Source organism: Hylobates moloch, unplaced genomic scaffold, assembly GCF_009828535.3.
Source record: "Hylobates moloch isolate HMO894 unplaced genomic scaffold, HMol_V3 SCAFFOLD_2, whole genome shotgun sequence".
NCBI lineage: Eukaryota > Metazoa > Chordata > Mammalia > Primates > Hylobatidae > Hylobates > Hylobates moloch.
The window spans coordinates 119,713,676-119,738,804 of record NW_026652277.1 but is presented as its reverse complement, the minus strand read 5'-3'; the positions used below and the strand labels follow the sequence as shown (position 1 = coordinate 119,738,804).

Below are 25,129 nucleotides of genomic sequence, written 5' to 3'. Positions count from 1 at the left end.
AACCTACACAACATGAGCAAACTAGAAACATCAAGATAAAAATTGCTAGTTGTCTCTAAACAGACCATTTTAATATCACTGCAGTCAAGTTTTAGACACTCTAGACTCACATATGAACTGAATTCACTACTTCTCTTTAAGCTTTTTGTACTATATACTTGTATTCCAAAAGTAGAACATTAATAAGTATCATTTCTTAACATGTAAATGAGATTTAAAATACAATGACCTCCTTTCAGTTCTGCTTGTACAGTGTTTGTCATAAGCTAGAGTAATAAGACTCTAACAAAAAGATTACAACCTTAAAAAATGTATAGTTTCACAAATGTGGATGAAATTAAAATCTAAATAATTAATCCACCTTGAGAGCTGATCATTTATAAAGAATAGATAACTAATTTCATTCTTGCAATAAACACAAAATAAATTATCAACTGTTTCTAACATACTTTCTCCTTTAACACAGAAGGTAATAATACTAATAAAATTGGAATTTACATTAATCATATGCTTGCTTCCAAATTATGATTTGACAGTATCAAAAAAGAGAGTTTGTTTGCTAGGTTGTGAGGATTTTTTCCAACTTACTAATTATTTCATAAATTTTTATGCATTTAGAAAATGTATTCTTAGGTATCTAATGATTATCTTTTTGATTAATAACAAAACTTGAATTTCTGACCAAGTTCACAAATAAATAATAACAGGTTGTCCTAAGACCAGCCATTTTTTAAAAACATTAAATGTCTTAAATTTCATAACTAAATGTAAATTTACACATTTATGGTATGTACTTTCTTAAAAGAAGATACTAAAAATTGAAGCAATCATGTTGTTTCAGTAATTTTTTAAAAAACTTTAAATTGTTATCTAGATACCACATCTATTAGTGGTATCCTAGGGCCTGCTCATTCTGGTTTGCAATAACTAATTTTGCATCTCTTTTCCCAAATCTGCATTCGGTGACCCTCCCATTGGTAGTCTGATATTTGTTATTGTGGGAATACTTAAACCATGAAAATTGGCAAATGCTACAAAGGAAAGCCTCTTTCACTGCCATAGCCAATTATTAAACTATCATCACATCACTGAATAATAAATATCATTTATGTTAAATTGTTAAGCCAATTTTATAGATGATTCATGAATTACTATTGACACTATTTAATTGGTAGTGTTAGTACCAGAAAGTTACCAGATGCACACAGTGAAGTAGAAGGATTTTTGTACATAACATTGTAATGATATACTATTAAATGTATTATTTAGTAGATCCAAATGAATTTGAAAGGCTTAGTGAAATGGTAACAATGATCAGTTCTACTGATTTGTAATATGTTAGTGATAACAAATTTAAATTGTGGTCAATTTTTTAAAATATATAATCTTAACAAAAAATAAATATGATTTAGTCTTAAATGGATAACCAAAAACAATAATGATCATATTTAGAATTTATGACTTCTAACTTCCACTTAAAATTTATATTTGTTATAGGAAATTAACTTCATCGATAAGCTGATTACAGATCCTTATGACCTATTCTTATTACTTAAAGTTATAACGGTATACTGTATTTTAGTTTATTTAATGTAGCCAAGATTATTCCTTATTGTGTTATGAGATTATTATTTTATGAGATTGTTATGGGATTACAAATTATTATTATAATCATCTATTGATCATTTTATAATAAGATTTCTGAAGAAAAGTCATAATATTGGTTGCCATAAATTCAGGCAATTTTACAAATGTCAAAGTAAAATAAAAACTATAATTATACATTCAAAACTTCAGTCTATTTTTTAATATACAATGGCTATCATGTAGTTCCATTCTCTGGGTATCAATATTTTTTTTTCTAGAACACCCAAGTGTCCAATCAAATTAAGAGTGGCTTTAAATTGAGAATAGTAAGGAAAATGGCTCACATATAATATTACATAAGAAAACATAGGTTTGTCTTGTAAAAAATTATTTCTTACCAATATAGCTATTTATTTGCAAATAAAATACCAAATTTAAAAAGTAGTTATTTTAAAAGAACTATGAGAGTGATTTACATTTGAATTAATCACAAGTCAAAAGCAAATGTTTAGCTTCAGTATAAACTCGCTAAGGATTTTAATAGCAGTAGGTCCAGAATTAAAAGGCTCCAGGCAGACTGTCCTCAGATAAGTCAGAAGGTCAAGAGATTTCTAATAATAAAAAATAAAACAAACTATGCCTTTTTTAAGAAGAAAAAAAAACAAAAAAACAAGGACACTTAGTAAGTAAATGATGTAATCAACAAGGAGTTGAAGCTAGCATTGGAAAGGATAAAATCATCTGGCCATTTAAATTGAATTAACCAATATGCAATTATCTGGATGACACAAAAATAGTCACATCTACCATCAAGATATAAGGCACATAAGGTTTTCTTTTTTACTAGAAATTTTACCTATAAAAATAATTTTTATAACATCTTTCACAAAGCTGAATGACTTGTGGGTTTTCTATATTCCCACTAAATAAATTGGAAATGTCTTTTGAAAATATAGACACTTTATGGTATCAAACAAATCAATAAAATATTTAAAAATTATATATATGCATTCTATATATGGTTTACTACCTAAAACAACTGAAGTATGTTTGGAAATCATTTATTAATTTTGCTTTCAACTAAAATATCAAAATAAATATATATTTTGTTGTTGTTGTTGCCCAGGCTGGAGTGCAATGGCGCGATCTCGGCTCACCGCAACCTCTGCCTCCCAGGTTCAAGCGGTTCTCTTGTCTCAGCCTCCCTAGTAGCTGGGATTACAGGCATGTGCCACCACGCCCGGCTAATTTCATATTTTTAGTAGAGATGGGGGTTTCTCTATGTTGGTCAGGCTGGTCTTGAACCCCTGACCTCAGATGATCTGCCCGCCTCAGCCCCCCAAAGTGCTGGGATTACAGGCATGAGCCACCGCGCCTGGTCCCAAAATAAATATGTTTAAATTCTTAGGTGGATGATTTAAAACATTATTTTTAATATCTTCCTAAATATTGAAGCTCTAATTGAAAATTGAAGTAGTAATATCAACATTTTAAAATAAATACACATTTCTCTAAGTATGAATCTCATTTTTGCATGCCCATCTACAAGCAAAATTTTCTCTATTTTTAATGTCTCTTGTTTTGTAAAACCACTAGATTATTACCAGTTTCCAAAACACATCTTCACTCTAGTGAATTGCTGAACTTAAACTGCAATACACCTCCCAGCACCCCCCATTACCAATAATAGTAAGGGAAGCAGGGAAACACTTACCTAATTTTATCATGTTAAAATAATATTCAGGTGCATATTCTGAACCAACTTAGATGACAGTTGTAGCCCTATTCTGTTTACAACTTTATCATGCCAGTAACATTCAAAACCTACAATTTCACCTTTGCTTCAAATATTGTTTATCCATTTAATAGGAAAATTTACTGCAAATACATTCATTTCATTTTATCATCTCAGGTGTAGTCAGAAGCCCATAAGAAAGAGAAATGTTAAAAGTAATTAATTTAGGATTTAACATCTCTCATAAAGAATAGCAGGAAACTATGTTATATCCAGACAGGGAAAGAGGTTTATATAGGTTAGAAGGTATTAAAACTGAAAGTTTGTTTCAATCAATGCTCATTAAATAAAATAGAAATAATAACTATAGGCCTGAAAGGCAAATACATATAATAACTTCATTAATATGGTTTTCTGTCATTAGGGATGAAAGGTGAACTTCTGGGCTTCCAAACAAAATTTCAAAAATGAGTATAAAATCAACAGGTTTCTTAGAGAGATAACTTTATATTTTCATAGTCACCTTTATTATGCAAGAACTAACTTGAAAAACTATACATATTAAAAGTTAATAGAATAGTTTGCATTGTCATTTGTTTTACTAATTATATTTATATATGAAATAGATCAACCAAGATATTTCTATCCAAAGATACTGAAATTTCCATTACTATTTAGGACAGCCACGATATTTTTTCTTAAAAAACAAAAACAAAAACAACAACAACAAAAAACCTCTCTGTTTCTATATATGTATATCCAACAGGATTGATATGAAAAGAGTTTAACTTGAATGATGTAATTATGTAATGGAATGTAAAAAATTACAGCAGTTAAGGTGTTGTGATGTGCTCTAATGAATGAAGTTACACTGGTTGATGACACTATATCTCCTACTCATTAATTATTTGGATAGAGTGCATTATTTTACTTAGTATAAAGAAAGGTGTAATTTATCACTAAAATTTTGTCTGTACATTATTATTTAATATTGATATTTCTCTCATATCCATCAATTATGAAAAAATCAAAACAATACTAATACTACTTGAGTTTTCAGAAAAACTCACAATGTTGTTTTATTCTTCTAATACACGTAGCTAATAATTTTCAGGGAAAAAGTGTTAGCATTTCCAGAGACTAGTTTTACAAAGCAAATCTACACGTTTGGTTGCTAATGCCTCCTGTCTAGGTGCCCAGTTGATTGGATATAGTTTTCAAGCTTTCTTATTTGCAGTCTAAAGAAAAAGACATACTTTTTAAGTATAGCTAAGGATTTTTTTCAAGGAATTATCTGTTAATGTAAAACCGTATACTACTAACATGTAGTAAAAACATTTAATAGAGCATTCTTTAAATTAAAAAAAAAACTGCCAAGCTCTTTTTTCTAAAATTTTGGAAAGAAAAACTAGAAGATAAAGTTAACATGACAGGCAAAACAAATCAAGTGATACAAATGCGTTTTCTGAATATGTTTTCCATTTTCTTCTAAATTTATTTTTTCTTTAGTGTCACATTCCTCCTCATAATAAGTTAAAATTAAAAAGTATTAAATAACAGCATTAAACAAAAAGAAAATATCTCTAATCTCATTTGTGGTGAGGGTGAGGGGCTGGGGGCCGCTATATATGTAGTTATTCCTTAAATCAAATCATGAAAACACACAGTTACTAATTTTAAAAAAAGGTAATAAATGAATCTCTTTATAGTTCTCAAATATAACCTGGCTATTGTTGACATGCAATATGTATTAGTTTTCTCCTTTTTTCTCTCAATTGTCCCTCACCTGACCCACTACTCTAGTACAAGACTATACAGACAACCATCCATTTGAAAGGACTCTTAGCCCAAATAATTTACAGCAAAAGGACAGCTTTATCCGAGTAAAATTGTAACTAATTTAAGTGTCATGTTTGGCATTAAAGAAAAAAACTGACCTATTTGTCTACATTTCTCAAGACAATTGCCTTTTTATGAGCACAGTACTCTTAATCATCAAGACATACAGAATGAAAAGAAAAATACCTAGTAAACAATTCTTTATTTCTTCATTATCTTTATGTCACTGGCTTCCTGCACAGACTGCACTTTTTCAAGTTATATGTTCATATAAAAGCTGTCGCCTATCTTTACTAGACATTGTGGATTAAAATATTTCATTTAAAAAATTGAAATTTGTTAAAGCCACTGATTTTGCTGGAATAGTTGTTTCAGATTGAGAAGACCTTTCCCAGGTTGACTGAGAAAGCTTCCAAAAAGACCAAGGGCACCATTTTTCCAGTGGCTATGGAAAACAGAAGTGAAATTTTGTTTTGAGAATTACCACAGACAGACCAGTCCGGCAAGGTGTATTCTTACAAGCAATTCACAATATTCTGCAGCTATGAAAAATGTTGCTATCTAGAAACAACAAAACATGAAAGAAAAAGTGTATCACTTGGTAGAAAATGCTAGTTTTTCCTTATCCTGTTGGTTCTTAAAAGACACCTCAAAAAATTATTTATTCTGGTCCAAAAAAAAAAGAGAAGAAAGGAAAAAAAAAAGAATAAAGTGGAAGATAAACCAGTATTATTCTTGTCCTATTAGCTTCTCAGCTTGAATTAGCTAGTGAGAAATGTATAAAAGACACAGCAGTAACTGACAAAGAACCACTACACTCCATTGTCCAAATCTTTAAAAAAAATTAATTTTTTTATATGTGTGCTGCTCTTATCAGATGTGTGTGCATGTGTGTGTGTGTGTGTGTATGTGTGTGTGTGTAAAATACAATTACATGGTCCATAGGATTGATTAAGAACAGAGGTGCCATTTTTTGGTAGCAAATATAAAATTTAATAAGCGTTGAACTTCAAGTTTTAGCACTCTGAGTTTCTTCATATCACCCCATAAACTGTAACTTATTATAATGAATTTTGTGATTTACTGAGCTAGACATTATGAAACTTCTAAATGGAAACAAATCATCACAGATGAACATAGTTCTCAGAATTTCATTGAAGATATTTTTCCTGTGGAAACACTTAAAATGACTAGAAAGAGGAAGTCTTTTTGCTTCCAGAAGTCTTTCCATTCAATTCTTGTGATGGAGGCAAAGAAGGATACAGAGGCCAATAATTTATCCATAGAACTTGAAAAATAAAGAAAGGCGACCAAATTTCTGCTCTTGCGTTTATACTTAATTTTGGCCTAACAATAAATTATATTTATGTGAAAAAAAAATTTGTAGATTGAAGTAGAGATTTCTAAAAAATAAATAAGCATGTTTATCCTTAAAAAATGCCAACTAGCATTTGATTACAGAAAATTACAGAAAAAGCACATTAATTTTAAATTGCCTTTGTCTTACTCAATTTTTTCTCAAATCTTTTATGCCTGTAAATGTCTGGCATAATTTAAAAATTGAGAGGTGGAAAATATGTTGGGTTTCTCCTCTGAAGATTAAATTGTCTTCTTTGTCCTACATGGATACTTTCAGTCAAGAGCTCTATTGCCTCAATTACCTCGATACCATGTTTATCACAACTGAAAAGAAGTCATTGATTCAACTTAGTTTCAATTGGTTTGGTTCTACTAAAGATACAAACTAAAAATTTTTCTGGGTTGGTGACTCCACATATACTTGCAACCACAAACATCACTGGAATCACTGAAATAAAGAGGTACATTATAACACAAAATAATAATTTTAAAAATATTATTTAATGCAGAAGTAGCCTCATCTACTATGGAAATATTTTAATCCACAGTTTGAAAATATATCTAATTTTCATCACTGTTTACTTTTAGGTCCATAATTTAGATAAATATTTGTTAATATTTAATCAATTTTAATAATCACTTTCATATCTGACAGGCCTATTAGCAGAACAGCACTTATTTAAAACTAAATTTTCAGTAAATTTTAGGAAAATTGCTAAGTGGGAAGAATAATAACAAATAGGCTTTTCTGCAATTTATTTAAGTAAAAAATAGGACATTAAAAATAAAATATATCTAGTTATAGAAAGTTAAAATTGAAATAGTTTTTTTTTTTAGTAAAAAGCTGGCAAGTTTGTGGCAAAGACAAACAGCAAAATTGGTATTTCATTTTAATGTAACAACAGTCGTTTTGACAGCGGATTAGTTTAACACTGAACATCCCAGCAAAACAGTTTTTTTTTTTTTTTTTTTTTGGAGACGGAGTCTCGCTCTGTCGCCCAGGCTGGAGTGCAGTGGCGCAATCTCAGCTCACTGCAAGCTCCGCCTCCCGGGTTCACGCCATTCTCCTGCCTCAGCCTCTCCGTGTAGCTGGGACTACAGGCGCCCGCCACCACGCCCGGCTAATTTTTTTTTGTATCTTTAGTAGGGACGGGGTTTCACCGTGGTCTCGATCTCCTGACCTCGTGATCCGCCCGCCTCGGCCTCCCAAAGTGCTCGGATTACAAGCGTGAGCCACCGCGCCCGGCCATACAGTTATCTATTTTTAAGCGCATAATAATTCATTGTTGTCCTTCACCATACATTAAATGTCACCCATCACTGTGACAAAAATATGAAAGCTATTGCACGCTAGTCCATAGCTGAGATCAAAGCTGTTAATGTAAGCACTTTGGATATGGTTTTCTAAAGTCAGTTAAACCATCAAAAACACTATGTTTAGAACATCTTTACCTCTGAGATCCAAGAGAAATATAGAATATTTTTTAAAGTATAAGGACTTTCAGTAAGGCAATAGCCTTGTCATCTTGTGACCACAGACCATGTTAGAGCCAAAGTATAATGTTAAGACAGTCTTGGTGGTCACTGTAAATAATAAACTATTGAGCAGATTCTGGGGAGTCCATCCCCTGCTGCCTAACCCACTAATATAATAGATAATATTGTAATACTCTAAAAATAATTAAAGGCAATCATATGCAGAAATGCACAAAAAATGCCTATATTCTTTTAACTTAGAAAAATGTTATTCATGTAACACATTGAATATTCTTTGATTTACTCTTCTAGCTAAGAAGTCCAGGTTAGTTAATACTGTTTGCCTTCCTTTACTCTTTCTCCTCTATTTGACCCTAATCATTTGTTCATTTAAATAGCCTAATGCATTTTTATGAAATAGTACTCATATTGCAAAATTTGGTATAGTAATTTATTCTCCAAAGTTTATTTGTATTTTTAAATGCCAATTTCAAAATAAAATATGCACTATTAAAGACTTAGTGAATAATTATTTACATCAATCCTGTTGGAGGGGTATGTGTGTACCATTATTCCTTTCTTTTAGGTATGGTCTTCAGTTATTCATCTCTGTACATCAAACTGTTAAGAACCCTAGACCAACACTGAATTTCAGAACAACTCAATTTTCTTGGAGATATATATGGTTAAGAGGGAAAAAAAAAATCTAACATATATGGGAATTTTAATTGACTCATTTTATAAACATTTTCTATTATATCAATAGTAGCTTTAGTTTAATAAAATAAATATTTGAAGCAAGGTGAAAAATATATTTTATTATTAGTGTAAGGGGTGGTTGCCCTAACCAGACTTTTTATATGACTAACTGCCATCTCTATAATCATATGCCTAGGTGAAAGAAAAGAGAAAGAAAAAGGAGGGGAAAACATTTAGGGGAAAATCTGAGTAAGTGTGAACCCATCCCGGACAAGATTTCTTCCTAATCCTCTGTCAGCAAAGAGCTACCGTTAGAATCTTGGGATAAGGTCATTCTATGTCTAGAAAGCAGTATCCCAGGCTAATCCTTACTCTTAATTAACATTCAGAGCTAATTCAGATAAGCATGCTGATTATGTCATTATGCTATAAATAATAATACAACTGCTTATACGAGATCATAAAATATAAAACTATATGGAGACAAAAACTAACACTATACATCTCCTTCTTAATATTGGTTAAATATATTTAAAACATTTATTAAGTATTCTTAGATATTTTTTCTTAACATAAGAGTGAGGGGAAATTTTTAAAAGGCATTGACAAAATAATCTACTTTTAAACCCAATTTTAAAAACATATATTCTAACAATTATTATTAGATCTTAATTTGTAATAAAATTAATATTATTAATATGATAGTAGAGCAGATATTCAATAAGCTTCTCATCTAGTAGTCTAATGACAACACAACAATCTTCCTCATATTTCCTTTCTAGTTGTATGTTTCTCTCCAGCAAAATATACATTACAAGATATTTTTTAGAAAAACATATTTAAAATACCTGGCATTCATACAGAATGTAAGATGATTTAAGAATTATTATAAATTTATTCAAGGGTAATAGATATTTATTGCCAGATATATGCACTGATTGTGAGTCATTGGTGAAAATAACATATTCAGCTGGTTCATTCTGGGATTCAAGCATTTGGCGCAACTCTTAGTACTTATGGGTAGCCAATAGATATTGTTGAATAAATAAATGAATAAATGAGAAATAAATTTTTAATATTTTATGGGATCTAAATAGTGCTTACTAGAGGCTCAACAACTATTTGACTAATTGAGTGAGCAGTTGATAGAATAAACAAAAGAGGAAACGCAACCAGCCAAAGGTGTGGTTTGGTAGCTAAGAAGATAGAGCGGGTTAATTGTAATAATAATAACCGGAACGACATCAGATAATGACCATAACAAAAGTAAAATTAATAATGTTGAGAAATTTTGACAATATTTAAATCACTCATTATAATTTAGTTTTGAGATAAAGTATTTTTATTCCTAAGTATTACGTAATTCCCTAACAGTTAATATTATGTAAATTCCAATAATTAATAAATACGAAATCTGTTATTAAAGTGGTAGTTATTTTATGCCTTTGTTTCTGTGACTTTCAATGAAAATAAAATACATACTTAAGAATTTTTTGAAGCATGATCTTTCTTTTATCTATAATTGTTATGGAGACAAAGAATATACTTAAAGATAAAATACCATAATAATTATGACATCAACAATGATGTCAATGAATATATCAGTGACCTCTATATGACATGACATAATTTTTTTGATACGTAAAATAAAAATGCTAAAGGAAGCATTAAAATAAATGTATTTTAAATTCTAACAGGGATTCCATTTAAGTTACAAAGGCAATTAAATTATACAATTTAAACTTGAACATTTTATTTGCCTTTGCACGTCACAAATTTCTTTTATAGTAAAAGTTCAATACCACATCAAAGTATATTTTAAGTAAACAAATTCATTTGATTTTGGATGTTCAGAATTTAAAATTTAAATTGACCATATTCAGACTTTGCTTTTAATCTGATTTTTCAGTTTTATTTTTTCAAATTTAGAAATATTTTAAACAAGATTATTTTAAGATTGAAAATTGAACAAAATATTCTGAGAAAATCCAGAAAATATTTATCCTTGTGTTATTACTTTACCAAGAATCTCTAATATTATATATTACTTAACACAGTTTGTCTACCATTATTACTTAATGGGATATCTATTAATTCACCCATAAATGGCTATTTTAAACTTATTTTTTTATGAGGCAATTTGTTTTGAAATTGTGGAATAAGAAAGTGAAATAGTATCATTTTCCTATCTGTTCACTTAATAACTATGACAAAATATAACAGTAACATTTCAAAATATAAAAGCAGTAGTAGCACTTAAAAAAAAATGGTACATTAGCTGACTTTATGTTCTCAAATAGGATGACATACTTGAATTTCTTTCATGTAAAATCAGTACAGATTACCATAATTATACAGATGCTGTCTACGATGGTTTATCAAGTGAGTTACAGAAATATTTTGAAAAGTTAGATAAGTGCATATCCATCCATATGCCTCTATTTGCAAATGTACTTTTTTAAGCTAGAAGGGAAACCAGATGTTTCAGTATTTGCTTTGAATCTAACTTCAAAAGCTGTGGGCTTGGAAAATTAGGAATAACTAAATTTCCTAATACAAATGTGAAGTAACCTAAAACTCTGTGTTTAAGATCTCCAGAAAAGTACTGTTAGACCTAATTCAGCTTGACTAATGCCCACACAGTTGCCTCGAAGTTGTCTCATGACACTTTCCTCTAGGCTTTATTTCTATCCTCCTGGGAAATTTGTTAATTTAAGAAAAACAAGGGTACATGCAAACATTAAGAAAGCCTTTTTCTATATTTTGGAGTATTTATTTTTCTGTTTGGCCTGTGGGCTAGCTGAAGAGTTTTCTAGCCACTGAATTGCTTAATCTGAAACTCTTGCACTTATTTCTCTGAACATATAAACTAGAGTGGCTCTGCCTGTCACTATAAAAAAGATGTAATTGGTCCAAAGATGATCAAAAATGTGAAGGCTGTTTTATTTTCACAGAAGGAAGAAAAAGCTGGAGCAAAAATTTTAGGAACTTCATACTCCAAATTCTCATTACTATGGGGAGAACCCCAAAAGTCACATAAAATTTTAATAGGCTGTACTGTACAGCTTCAAATGCTATATGGCAATACGCTTCCAATACATAGTTTTAGGCAAATGCAAATAATAATTATCTGAAGAACACAATTCTTAATATTTAATTAGGCAAAAATAATGCATTTGTAAAATAATTACATATAAATATGTAAAAAATTATCTGTGTACAAATATATAAAAATATTATGCTACCCTTTTTTTTTTTTTTTGAGATGGAGTCCTGCTACGTCTGCCAGGCTGGAGTGCAGTGGCATGATCTTGACTTACTGCAATCTCCACCTCCCAGGTTCAAGCGATTCTCCTGCCTCAGCCTCCCAAGTAGCAGGGACTACCGGTGCACACCACCACGCCCAGTTAATTTTTGTATTTTTAGTAAAGACGGGGTTTCACCATTTTGGCCAGGATGGTCTCAGTCTCCTGACTTTGTGATCTGCCCGCCTCGGCCTCCCAAAGTGCTGGGATTACAGGCATGAGCAATTGCACCCGGCCAGTATTATGCTACTTCTAATTGATTTTAGTCATTTTTTAACTGAATGAACTAAAGATTTTTATGGCTAGAAAAAAATACATTACTTCATTAGAAAAAAAATGTTTAATTCCTTATTGAAAAATGAGTTCAATTCTTTACAAATATCCTTACTGATAAATTTATCAAAAGAATCCATGTAATGTAATTGAAAAGTCACTGCATATATAATTTTGGTTATACAGCACAAAACATATATATATATATATGTACACTTTATAGGTATTTTTATCACCATGAAAAATTATATGTAGAATTCTAATTGATTTTTAATTCAGTTATCTTTTTGATATTTAAAAATATATAAAAATTCAAAGAATATAATGAATACGTGGCTTAACTCCATGTCAATAGAGTCCTGAGTCCTGAGGCACAATACTAATCTTCTTAATTAAAGCAAAAGTAAATTAAATCATATTGAAATAATCTATCGGTTGAAAGTTTGATAGTGAGGTAGGCGTAAATAACCATGATTACAAATTTCCACCTCCGAGAGTAAAATAAAGTAATACCATCAACATAGATTGATCTGTATCACATATTTTAAAGGCCACTATTAAAATATAAAATTTATATATTTTTCATTTAGGCATTTGTTTTTCTTAATTTTTATTTTTTATAGAGATTGAGTCTCCCTATGTTGACCAGGCCGGTCTCAAACCCCTGACTTCAAGGCAATTCTTCTATCTTGGACTCCCAAAGTGTCTGGATTATAGGCATGAGCCACCATGCCAGCTTGGCATTTTATCTTCTGATCCTATGACTTGAAACATACCCTACATGTCAATTACAATAAGGTACTTTTTGTAGTGACATTTATTCTGTGAAAAAAACAAGAAAAAAAACACAAATATTATGTAGAATACTAAGGCAGTCCTTTTATAGTTAGAATGTTTATTATAAATGTCTTGGTTCCTTAAAAAAGGCCTCCTTTTAAATTTTAGTACTTTGGTTTTTCTTGTAACTGAATTATTAACTCAAGTTAGTAAAACATGTTATTTTAGTTTTGGTTCATCAGAAATCTTCGAAGTGAGGCAATGATTCATTTATCTTATTGATTTAAAAAGCTTTTATATTCTGGTTAAGAAAACAGTAATCCCTACAACACTTATAGCTTACTGACATAACCAGCACGCTCTCTGCCCACAAAGACAGGATAGTACATTTTAATACATGAATGTGATTCTTAAAATTTCATTATTTCTCAGCACCCCGTGGAAAATAAAGAACAGAAAAAGTAAAATTGATTGTGACTTTTGACAATTATTAGTTAGATAAAGGAGGTAACAATTGCCAAAAAAATCACAAAAGTGAGCATGTTACCTGGCTATGACAAAGAGCACACAACTGACACCCAAGTAAGCCAGCAGAATATACATCCAGATATCAGGGGAGAGAGGATTCAGGAAGGAGAAGACGCCTGGGTTTGTACCATTGGGCTTGCGGTACAAAATACTTATTCCAAGTGTCATAAAGGGCTTGGAAAAGTCGATGACCTTCTCTCGAACATAGGTAATAGCCAGTGGAGCAACTGCAAGGTCAGCTTTCTGTAGACAGAAACAAACAAAAAAAAAAAAAGAAAAGAAAGAAAGAAAAAATTGATTTTCAGTCACAGGAAAAAATCAGTAATCAAATTAAATAAAACAAAGTCTTTACACTCAATTGTCTCAGTAACGATTATGTTAAAATTCAAAGCATTCCTTACTCTGAAGTAAAGAATCTGATTTATTGCACTAATCATTTCTATGTTCTTCTAGATTAGCAAATCAGCATTTATTGGAAGTAGATATAGAAAAAAAATTCATAGAATAAAAAAACTGAAGAAATTATTGTATACTCAGTACATGAATTATGCTACTAGCCTTCTCATCATTGCTTTTATTTTAAACTTTAAAAATCTATTTAATATTAAGTATTTTTAAACACATTGGTCAAATTATAATAGTAATAATAACTACATCAAATTATATAGCTGAGAATTAAGAGACATTTCTTATTTTAAAATATAGAATACAGTTAAAAGACTTTAGTCTTTAAATAGTTAAAATATTGTTTGAAACATCTCTCAGTGTGATTCTGTTTACTACCTCTGAATTTTGTTTCTATCCCTCTAATTTGTTTTATATTATTTAATGAAAATCCTTGCAGCCTTGCCTAAATCTCATTAAGAAATGAGTTTTTCCATTTTCACAAAGTTGCTAATTTTCCGCGGTAGCTTAAATATGTTGAATTAGTAATGCTTTTCACTCACCAGGTTATAATCATCTTTCAAAGATGAACTTAAGCTCTAATATATTGTAAGAAATAATTATAATATTTTAAAATAATGAAAGCATCTACGATGAGAAGCTATATTGCTACATTCATTTTATTATTAATAAACGTAAAAACTTTCAAAGAGTAAAGAACAAAATGTTCACCGTCAAGAGTTAGAGAAAGACATAAAAAAATGAAATTATCCCTCCATGTTTTCTTGTCTCAGGCAATGTCAAAGGACTCAACGAAGAAACTTTTCTAAGTTTGTTGACAATATTATTCTCTGTGTGTGTTTTTGTGCATTTGTGTGTTGGTGGTGTGCAGGGAAAGAACATTGAAATGCTTGGAAAGAGTATCTTTGAGAGGAGCTACGGAGAAAGAAAGACATTTCTCTAAAAACTAGGAGGAAAAAGGTTTTAAAAATTCTGGGGGAGCGCATCATCATATTTCATATTTATAAATCAAAGAAAATACCAATTTAAAAGAATAATTAGTAATATTCTTTAGGTAGCTGCTGTACAACAGCACTATGTTAAGAACTTCACAGGAATTGTCACATTCCCCATAAAACTTACATAATCCTACTATTATTTCCATTTCAGATAAGGAAAATGAAACCTTGAGAAGTTAGAAAACTTGTTCATTTTCATAGAGTTAATTAATCACTGGAACCAGGGTATAAAGTCAAGCTGTGGGAGTCTATACCTAGAGTGTAACCATGACATGCATCTCAAAAACCAACAATGGAATCATAGAAGAGTCATTCATTCATTCATTCAATAATTTGTAGAGATGGAAAGGGAAATACATAGAAACAACTCTAGTGATTGATAGATTACAGTCTTTCAGAATCTAGAGGTTCAGGTGTAGAGTGCAGGCAGAGGGAATATTTTCTGCAGGAAGGAGACAGCACTTCCTCTAAGACGTAAGGGAGAAACTAAAAATTGTTTGAAAAAGTGAACAACTTTGTTAACAGAAAGTAGTTGATATGGTTTGGCTCTATGCCCTCACCCAAATCTCACACTGAATTTTAATCTGCACGTGTTGAAGGTGGGGCTTGGTGAGAGGGGATTGCATCATGGAGGTGGTTTCTGATGCTTTAGCACCGGCCCTCTACTGCTGTCTCCTGATAGAGTTCTCAGGAGACCTGGTTGTTTAAAAGTGTGTAGCACTTCTCCCTTCCCCCTTCCCCCTCTCCAGTGCTCTGCCGCGTGAGGAGGGTACTTGCTTCCCCTCTCCCTTCCGCCAGGATTGTAAGTTTCCTGAGGCTTCCATAGCCATGCTTCCTATACAGCCTACAGAACTGTAAGTCAATTGAACCTCTTTTCTTCATAAATTACCCAGTCTTAGGTAGTTCTTTATAGCAGTGTGGGAATGGACTAATGCAGTAGTATTTTAATAAATATAAACTTCAGGTAAAAAGTGAACAGCATAAAGTAGTAGTTTGTCTGTGTTTGGAGGGTTGACTATACAGCACAATTTATGTATGTGTTACTTCATTCTGTAACCTCCTTTCTCTTAGGCATATGAAAAGCAAAATTTTATCACATATAAACCATATAAGCGAATATGGTATAAAGTGGTAACTTTTTATTTTTTAATTGACAGATAAAATTTTATATATTTATCGTATATAACATGATGTTTTGAAGTACATATACATTGTGAAATGACTAGTCTAGCTAATTAACATATGGATTACCTCACATAGTTATCATTTTTATGGTGAAAATACTACATCCACTCTCTTCTTATATAGAATATTAAAAAGTTAATTTCATAGAAGTAGAGAGAAGAGGCCAGGCACGCTGGCTCACACCTGTAATCCCAACACTCTGGGAGGCTGAGGTGAGCGGATCATGAGGTCAGGAGATCGAGACCATCCTGGCCAACATGGTGAAACTCCATCTCTACTAAAATACAAAAAAAAAAAAAAAAAATAGCCGGGTGTGGTGGCACATGCCTGTAGTCCCAGCTACTCGGGAGGCTGAAGCAGGGGAATCACTTGAACCCAGGAGGCGGAGATTGCAGTGAGCCGAGATCGCACCATTGCATTCCAGCCTGGCGACAGAGGGAGACTCTGTCTCAAAAAAAAAAAAAGAAGTAGAGAGAATGGTGGTTACTAGGGGATGGGCTGATTATAGGGATAGCGGGAAAGGTTGTCAAGAGGAAATAAAACTTCAGTTGGATAGGAGAAATATGTTCAAGAGATCTATTGTATAAAATGATTATTATAGGTAATAATATATTGCATTCTTGAAAAATGGTAAAATATTTCTAATTCATATACAGCAAAAAATGTTAGAAAAAAATTCAAATAACACATATTAAAAGAACACAGCTACATTATTCCAAAAAAGTTGTAATATAGGAATATATTAATAGGATTGAATAGTCATATATTAAATTTTAAAATTTATTTAGCATTGCTTAAAATAAAAATTATATTCCAAATATGAAAGAGAAAAATAGAAATTATTTAATACTATAATACTTTTAATTATAAAAGATATTAGCCACTTAAAACAAAGGATACAAATAGACACATTCAGACATTTCATTACAAATTTAATGTATAAACAGACTGTATTACATCCATACAATGGAATAGTATTATTCATTTATAAAAATAAATGAGCTTTCAAGCCATGAAAAAGCATGGGGGAAACTTGTATTGCTAAGTGAAAGACACCAGAGAATTTAGAGGGTTAAGTTCAGAGCCTCTGAAAAGGCCATGTACTTTATGATTCCAATTATATGACATCCAGGAAAAGGCAAAATTACAGAGACAGTAAAAGATCAGTGGTTGCCAAGGATTCAAAAGAATTGAGATAGTGCTGAATATGTGGAGCACAGAAGGATTTTAGGGTGGTGAAACCATTGTGTAGGATGCTATAATGGTGGATACATATTATGCATTTATCAAGACTCATTAAAATTGTACAACACAAAGAGAGAACTCTAATGTAAACTATGGACTTTAATCATAAATGTATCAATAGTAAATCATCAACTGTAACAAATGTACTACACTAATGGAAGTTGTTAATAATAGGGGAAAATGTGTATGGAAATGGAAAGGGAGAGGGTCCAGGAAAGTCTACTCTCTGCACAATTTGTCTGTAAACCTAAAATTTCACTAAAAAATAAATTATATATTTTTAAATAACAATATGTTGTTTTTACCACATCCTCAGTTAGTAGATATATTGTATTAAAACAATTTTGCTTGTGTTTGCAGCCCTGGATTGGAAAGGTGGAAGGGGAAAGAAAAATGAGTATCATAGTAATAGCTAGCATTAATGTGTCTATTATGAGGCAAAAATGTGCTATATTATTTGGAAGATTTTCATCTCTATTGATACTCACTACAGCCCCACAAAATTTGTAGCGTGATTTCCTTTTTACAAATGAAAAACAAAAACAGAATAGCTAACCCGAAACCTGAGATCTTAAGGAAAGTACGGCTCCAAAGATGACTTAACGATGCTCATTTCCCACTGTTTTTCTGTAAAACCATTCAAATATATCATATCCATTTCTGTTGTTTTACTGGCTTTGTTATTTCCCTGCCCAAAATGATATTCTTTTTCTCTAGTATTCGAATTCTATAAGACACATCTCTGGTTCTTTTCCTCCTGAATACTCTATCCACATTAATTTCTCTTCAGTGAATTTGTATATAATTTATAAACAGAATCATGTAATTTAACATGTAGTAAATAATTTATGTTGTGTTATTTCTGGTTATTTCACATATAAGTCAACCAATACGATATGAGAAATTTGAATGCACATATGATTGTAACTGTATTGTCTCAGTTCCTGTGAGAGTAAAAACACTCGAAAGCCGGCAGGCATATCCTTCGATCAAAGCATGTAACTCTAAACTGAGGGAATGGTAAAGTTTCCCTCCCTGGAAATCTAACAAAGACACCTACACAGCAGCTATCTTATTAACTTAATAAGCATTAATTTAATATTCTACCATTCTATGTGAAACTCTTCCAAATTGTCTTATTCATCTTTATGATCATAATGAACCTAACATCCCTAAGGCATTGGATAAAATTTGACACCAAGGAACTGCTTAGTAAATGTCTGCCGAATACAATTTCAATTTAACTTACTAAAATTTTCAAAGAAAACCACTCAGAGAATTTTTAATTGAAACTTTTTTCTAGTCTTACTATAGAAATAAAATTTATTTGTACAATAATATAATTCCAATTGAACTAACCATCTAGAGAGAACAGATTAATTCTTTTTACAGTTACATAACTAACAGCAATCTACTGATTATATCTTATAAAGCAATGGTAAAAATTATTGGTCTAATTTCTGGAAACTTAAATCAAAAATTAGATAACAAAGCATATCTTCATGAATGGCACAATGACTCCAAATTTGAATATGTTGTGAAGCTTTCTTCTTTATGAAGTTTCAGAAATCAAAGAACATAATGATCTTATTTTTATAATACATGATCTCCTCAGTGAAACATCTTATGCATACTTCTAAAGGTTCCTGCAATTTAACACTGGAAAATCAGTTCTAAACGTTGTTTTCTTTTACATGATGTTGTTAAATGCTTAATAAAATGGGTAAAATAATTAAAGTAGTAAGTTCATATGAATAAATTGGTAACATTTATTCTAAGACACTTAAGCTAGTTAATTATCCATATTCAATGTAATGTTACATGTAAGTAATACCACACATTCCTAAACTCTCCACAATGCATAATGTGAACAAATAATTTGTCTCTGTGTATACTTGAAAGAAAACACAGTTCACCTTCTGTACACATGACACACCATCTCTGCCACTACCAACCTAGTCACATTGCCTGAACTCTTACAGTGGACTCCAACTGGTCCCCAATTTTCATTCTTGCCCAACTAGAATCTCTTTTCTATCCAAACTCCAGAAGGTTCTTTCTAAAACACATACCAGATTACCACTTTCAGCTCAGTATCCTCCAATGACATAGAACATGTTTGCCTACAAAGCACTACAAGATATGGCTTTATCAACATTAGTTCCATCATTCTTCTGGTCTTTCTCACTGTTGTTTCAACAACTCTGTCTGCCTTGCTAATCCTCAAATGAGTGTACACATTCCTTTTTCCAGGCCTTACACTTGCTATTCCCTCTCCCTGGAAAGCTTGTCCCTTTATACACACAAATGGCTTATTCTCTCATTTCATTCGTGTGCTTGTTTTGATGTCACTTTCGCAATGGGGTTTCCAGAGCATAGTGGCTATCACATTCGCCTGACAAATACTCAAAGGGGTCTTTCCTGAACTCTCATTCTATCCTTCTTTATCTCCATACAGTACTTTCATTTTCTTCATGAAATGTGCCATAAACAGACATTGTCAGTTGTCAGTCTTTTTGTATTAGAATGTAAGTTCCTTTTGAGTAAGGAGTTTCACTATTTTGCCCAATTCTGTAACTCCAGTGTCTAGTACAGTGACTGGCACAGAGTAGTCACTAAATAACTATTTTTTGAATGAATAAAATTATCACTATTGCACATGGTAATTCTACCCTCAGGACCCCCTTTATTATATTATTATTATTATTATTATTATTGTCAAAGAGAATACTCTTAAGTTTTGTATTTTCATTGATTTTTTTCACCCCAATACTTCTTTTAGATTAGCTGTTGGGTCATTTTTGTTGTAAAGACCACACAGTAGTAAAGGTAGGGATATTTAATAAAAACGTCCTTGTATTTCATCACTCCCATCTCTCCAACAACTTCAGCCCACTGTTTCTGTTGAGGTCTCCATCTCTGGCAGCATGAATGAGAAATGCTGGATTATATGGTTAATACTGGGATCATATAAAAGGATAAAAAAGAATTTTAAAAAATGAGATTTTTTATGTGCATGATTTTTAATTTTTGCTATGATAAATAATAGTAAATAACTGCTAAAATGTTTCATAAATATCTCTATGATTAACTGTTTTAGTTATTAACATAAACAAGTTATTGCATATGATTATGTCAGCACTCATTAGGTGTTGTTCAAGAAAAAACTGATGAGATTAAAGTTACGTAAGTTTAAAATATGAAAAAATTAAACTTGTTTAAATTGTATATTTTCCATACTATACAAAACCTAATATGTATTTGCAGTTTACAAAAACACAAACTTACATTTTAGAAATATGAATTTAGTTCATTTTCACCAAACCAAGTAGTTACCACACAGTGCCCAACAGAAAGTAAAGTGGGCAATTGAGTTATAAAATTCAGAGATTTCTCTTACACTTGTAGGGCATGAATATGAAATTATTTTTTAAAAAAACAGTAATAGATTTAGCTGCTGCTTCAGCACCTGCTTCTTGCTAGTGGTGAAATAAGCCTGCTAATAATTTCAAATAATATTGAGTAAACTTACCAAACTTGCCATCAGTGACAATGAAAAATAATCTTAACTGATGTCTTCAGAATAACTATGGGTCTAAAATGTTTCTAGAGTTTTGGGGGAGGATATTAATTGTTTTAGTTTAGTTTTGTTTTATTCCCCACCCAAATCTGATTTTGTTGTGCACTCTCAATTGTATGCTTCATAAATATTAGTATTTCTCTATACTAGAATTATTACAATATTTCCATGGAATAAATGTTGATATGGTTTTGCTATGTCCCCACCCAAATCTCTTCGTAAATTGTAACTTCCTTAATATTCAGGTGTTGTGGGAGGGACCCAGTGGAAGATAATTGAACCATGGGAGTGGTTTCCCCCATACTGTCCTCATAGTAATGAGTAATTCTCATGAGATCTGAAGATTTTGTAAGGGGTTTCCCCTTTCGCTTGGCTCTCATTCTCTCTTGTCTGCCACCATGTAAGACATGCCTTTTGCCTTCCCCCATGACTATGAGGCCTCCCCAGCCACATGGAACTGAATTCATTAAACTTCTTTTTTTTATAAATTACCCAGTCTCAGGTATGTCTTTATCAGCAGTGTAAAAATGGACTAAGACAAATTTATTTACTTATTTATTTATTTTTAGGGACAGGGTCTTGCTCTGTCACCCAGGGTAGGGTGCAGTGGCTCAATCATAGCTCATTGCAGCCTTAAAATCCTGGGCTCAAGGGATCCTCCCACCTCAACCTCTTGAGTAGGTCAGACTACAGCCATGCACCACCACATCTGGCCAATTTTTCTGTTTTTTTTTTTTTTTTTTTGAGATATGTTCTGATAATGTTGCACAGGCTGGCTGGAATTTATATTTAATGCACTAGACAAATTACTTTTGTTCACTAGAAAAATATCGGTATGCAGAAATTTCCTGTTTTCTTCACGGTGATAATTCCTAAAAGACTAAACTTTTATTTAAAAATAATCTGAGATCTTGCATATCAATACTACAAATATGGATTATTTCTATTATTATAATAGATATTACTATGTCTGTTATTTTTATTGTTCATGAGCATAGTGCTGCACTAAACAATGTTTCTAATATTTTCTGTTTCTGATTTAGATATTACTGGTTTCTTGATTCTGAAGTAATTAGCATCTTTTGAAATCATAATTTAAGTGAAAAAAGTTATTCTGCCAAAGATAATTACCTATATATAAAATATGGTGTTACATTCTATAATTATTATATTTGAACATACCAAAACAAGGCTATTACTTAAAATGTAATATTATTATATATTTATCAAACAAGTACTTGAAAAACTTCATTAATCAAATAAAACACAATTATAAACAATAAAGTAAGTCCACAAAATTTTTTATGGTTATTAAATTTAAGACTTTGAAGATTGAGATGCATCCATAAAAAGTTTTCTTTGGCCTAAGTTTGTAGAGTGACTTCAGTACAAATACAACTCTTTTCTGAAAATAAACTACTAAGACATGAAATGAGTAAATAGTTAAGTGATTGTTTTGCTTTATTTTTAGTTGCTGAAATGAAGACAATATGTTGCATATTTTGAGAACAAGGAAAACTAAGCTCCCTTTTTATAAATATATTCTAATTGAAACAATTCAGATGGAATCTCTGATATCAAATATAAAGTAATATGTTGTGGGATATTGTTAGCTACTATGTTTGAATGCTACCAATTCTTATTATTCTCATATGTTCATGCGTTTTTCCAGGAATAAAATGAAGTAATAATCAATCAAATTACTCTTCTGTTTAGATATAAAAATAAGACTTGGAACAAAGACAAAATTATAAAAATGTTAAATATCCCTAATTTCAGAAGGTAATTATCATCCCTTCACTAGTTAAAAGAGTTCATATAAATATATCTCATTGTAAAATACAGTAAATTTCTATTTCCTCGACTGTGAAATAATATGACAGAATCTATCAATCAGTATCCACTGATAGACTTGGCAGAGTAGGAATATCAAGATATTTAAACATGATCCCTCCCAGAGCTTATACACAATTCTTTGAAGCAAGAAATACCCAGAGAAACTATAAGAACACAATAATTTATATAAGCAAGAGATCAGTGGAGTGGTTAGGAGAAGAGTTATGAAATATTTGAGATAAGTTACGAGTGAGAAAGAGCAATATAGCAGTTAATAAACACAGATTCTGAACTCATTAGTGACCCAAACTGTCCAATTAGCAGCCACAATGTTTTTCTATATTTGGTTACCCCAAAGAAGGGTATATTTAATCTGCCAGTCTGATGAGCAAACCAAATATTCAGGTCACTGGAAACAACTCAAGGATCATAGCTAGACTTATAAGAATAGCCTTGAGTTCTGCCCACTAACCAGAATGATCACAGTCACTTTTAGTTTTGTGTAGTTGGCTCTGACAGTAGCTAGCCACAGTAGTCCAAGGGACAACATGATGTTTCAACTTGTCGGTTAATCAAACCCAGGTATTTAAAATAAGCCATATGAATCTAGGGCCCTATTGAGTCAGCAGTTTTATTTTTAGGCTATGGGTTGGTGGACAAAATTTCCTCCAATTTCATGTAAAGTCAAAATGTCACTGATGCCTGTCTGGCTGAGTTTTTGAGTTTCACTGCTTGAAATAGTGAGACCTCACTTTCCGTTTGAAAGTGAACTTCTGTGGTCCAAGTTTTCCTACCCCGAAACAGGAGTATCAGGCCATAAAGACACACAGTTTCTGGAGTTCTGGGGCTTCTTATTTTTCTGCTAATACAGCTTCTTCCAGTTGCCCAACTCATGGGTTTGATGGGGTAAAAAAAAAAAAATGTAGTGAGATCAACCAAATTAATAAGCAAGCAGAAATGATTTGAATTTTCAGATTATTGATATAATTGTTGCTGTCCTTTAGGTTATGATCATGACTATGATGTGACTTTAGGACTAGGTGGCTGAGAGGTTCAAGAACCCAAGAAGCATAGAGTCCAGGGTAATGGATGAGTCTTCCGTAAGGACACTGAGTTCAAATAAAATTATGAAATTGGCTCTCTTAAAGTGAAAGGCTATGAGTCCATTGCCAAAATAAGTGGTGCATATGTAATTGTGGTCAGAAAGTGAGTAGGTGATAACATAAGAATGAAAGGAATGGTATATCCAGAGAAATGAGCCTCAAAGAAGCATGTATTTTTTCTGGGTTCTAGAGAAATCATGAATTAAAACAGCAATGGGAAATAGGTTAAGCATTAGGGCTATTTAACTACATTCCACTTTGTCTTTCTTTGTGTACATGGAATATTGTCCTCCTTTCTTACCTTTAAGTTGAGCACAGTAATATGGTTTACCTTGATCGAGGAATGTAAGCAGAAGCTGTGTACTTTCACTTCTGTGAAGAAACTTTTGAGAGACGGTATGCAGTTCACCATGTTCTCTCATTTCGCTTCCCAGAAGTAAAAGCACACCACGTGGTAGTGGCTCCATCAGCCTGAGTCCTTGAGTGAGAAAATATGGAACAGAGCCTTCAGCTGACCTATCCTTTATAAGCAGTGTTAATAAGAAACAATCTCTGTAGGTATAAACTACTAAGATTTTTGAGTTTATAACAGTAAAATAATCAGTACATACTGCTTAATCCAGGTAGGGAAAACAATCCGAACCAGACTCTTAAAATAAGTGGTGTGAGAGAGACAGAGCAGCCAGCACTGGCAGAGCTATGGAATGCGCAGCTTGAATAGAAGAGAAGTGAAACAAGATAGTAAATAATGAAGAAAGATTAGGAATGAAAGGAGATTACTCATAATGGAGGACACTGAGAATTCAGAGACGATAACGAATGACTTGTAAGAGAAAACGTGATAAGTCAGAGCAAAGTCAACAGAGCTCAATGTGTTCTGGAAATAAAAATACAGAGAGAGTTAAATAGACCAGAGAGTCTCAAAATTGTTTAAAATATCTAATAGTAATAAATTTGTGAGGTATATTGTGTTTAGATTAACACAGAATCATTTTAATGTTTAAAAAAAACACTACTGGGAATACAAATAGCAATTTCTCTTGGCCTCCCATGTAATTCTCAGACACACTGATATTTTATGAAGGGGATTGGTTACCAATCTTCTATTCTTCCTTCACTCTAATTTTATATGTACTAGACTAAATAGAAAAAAAATAACTTGACATTTTGAAGGCTCCATCCCTAGATTCCATTGAGAA

General features: G+C 31.6%; 1 protein-coding gene across 12 annotated transcripts in view; it reads right to left on the bottom strand.

Moving 5' to 3' along the window:
- The window catches only part of GRIK2 (glutamate ionotropic receptor kainate type subunit 2), a 671,651-nt gene that overhangs the window by 155,733 nt on the left and 490,789 nt on the right, over positions 1-25,129 (bottom strand). For 11 of the 12 annotated variants that reach the window (XM_058435428.1, XM_032155777.2, XM_058435430.1 and 8 more), the window contains exon 12: positions 13,598-13,821. In XM_058435428.1, the coding sequence (XP_058291411.1) occupies positions 13,598-13,821 (224 nt within the window). The remainder of the gene's footprint in view (positions 1-13,597; positions 13,822-25,129) is intronic. The other variant, XM_032155854.2, reaches the window with a different exon arrangement.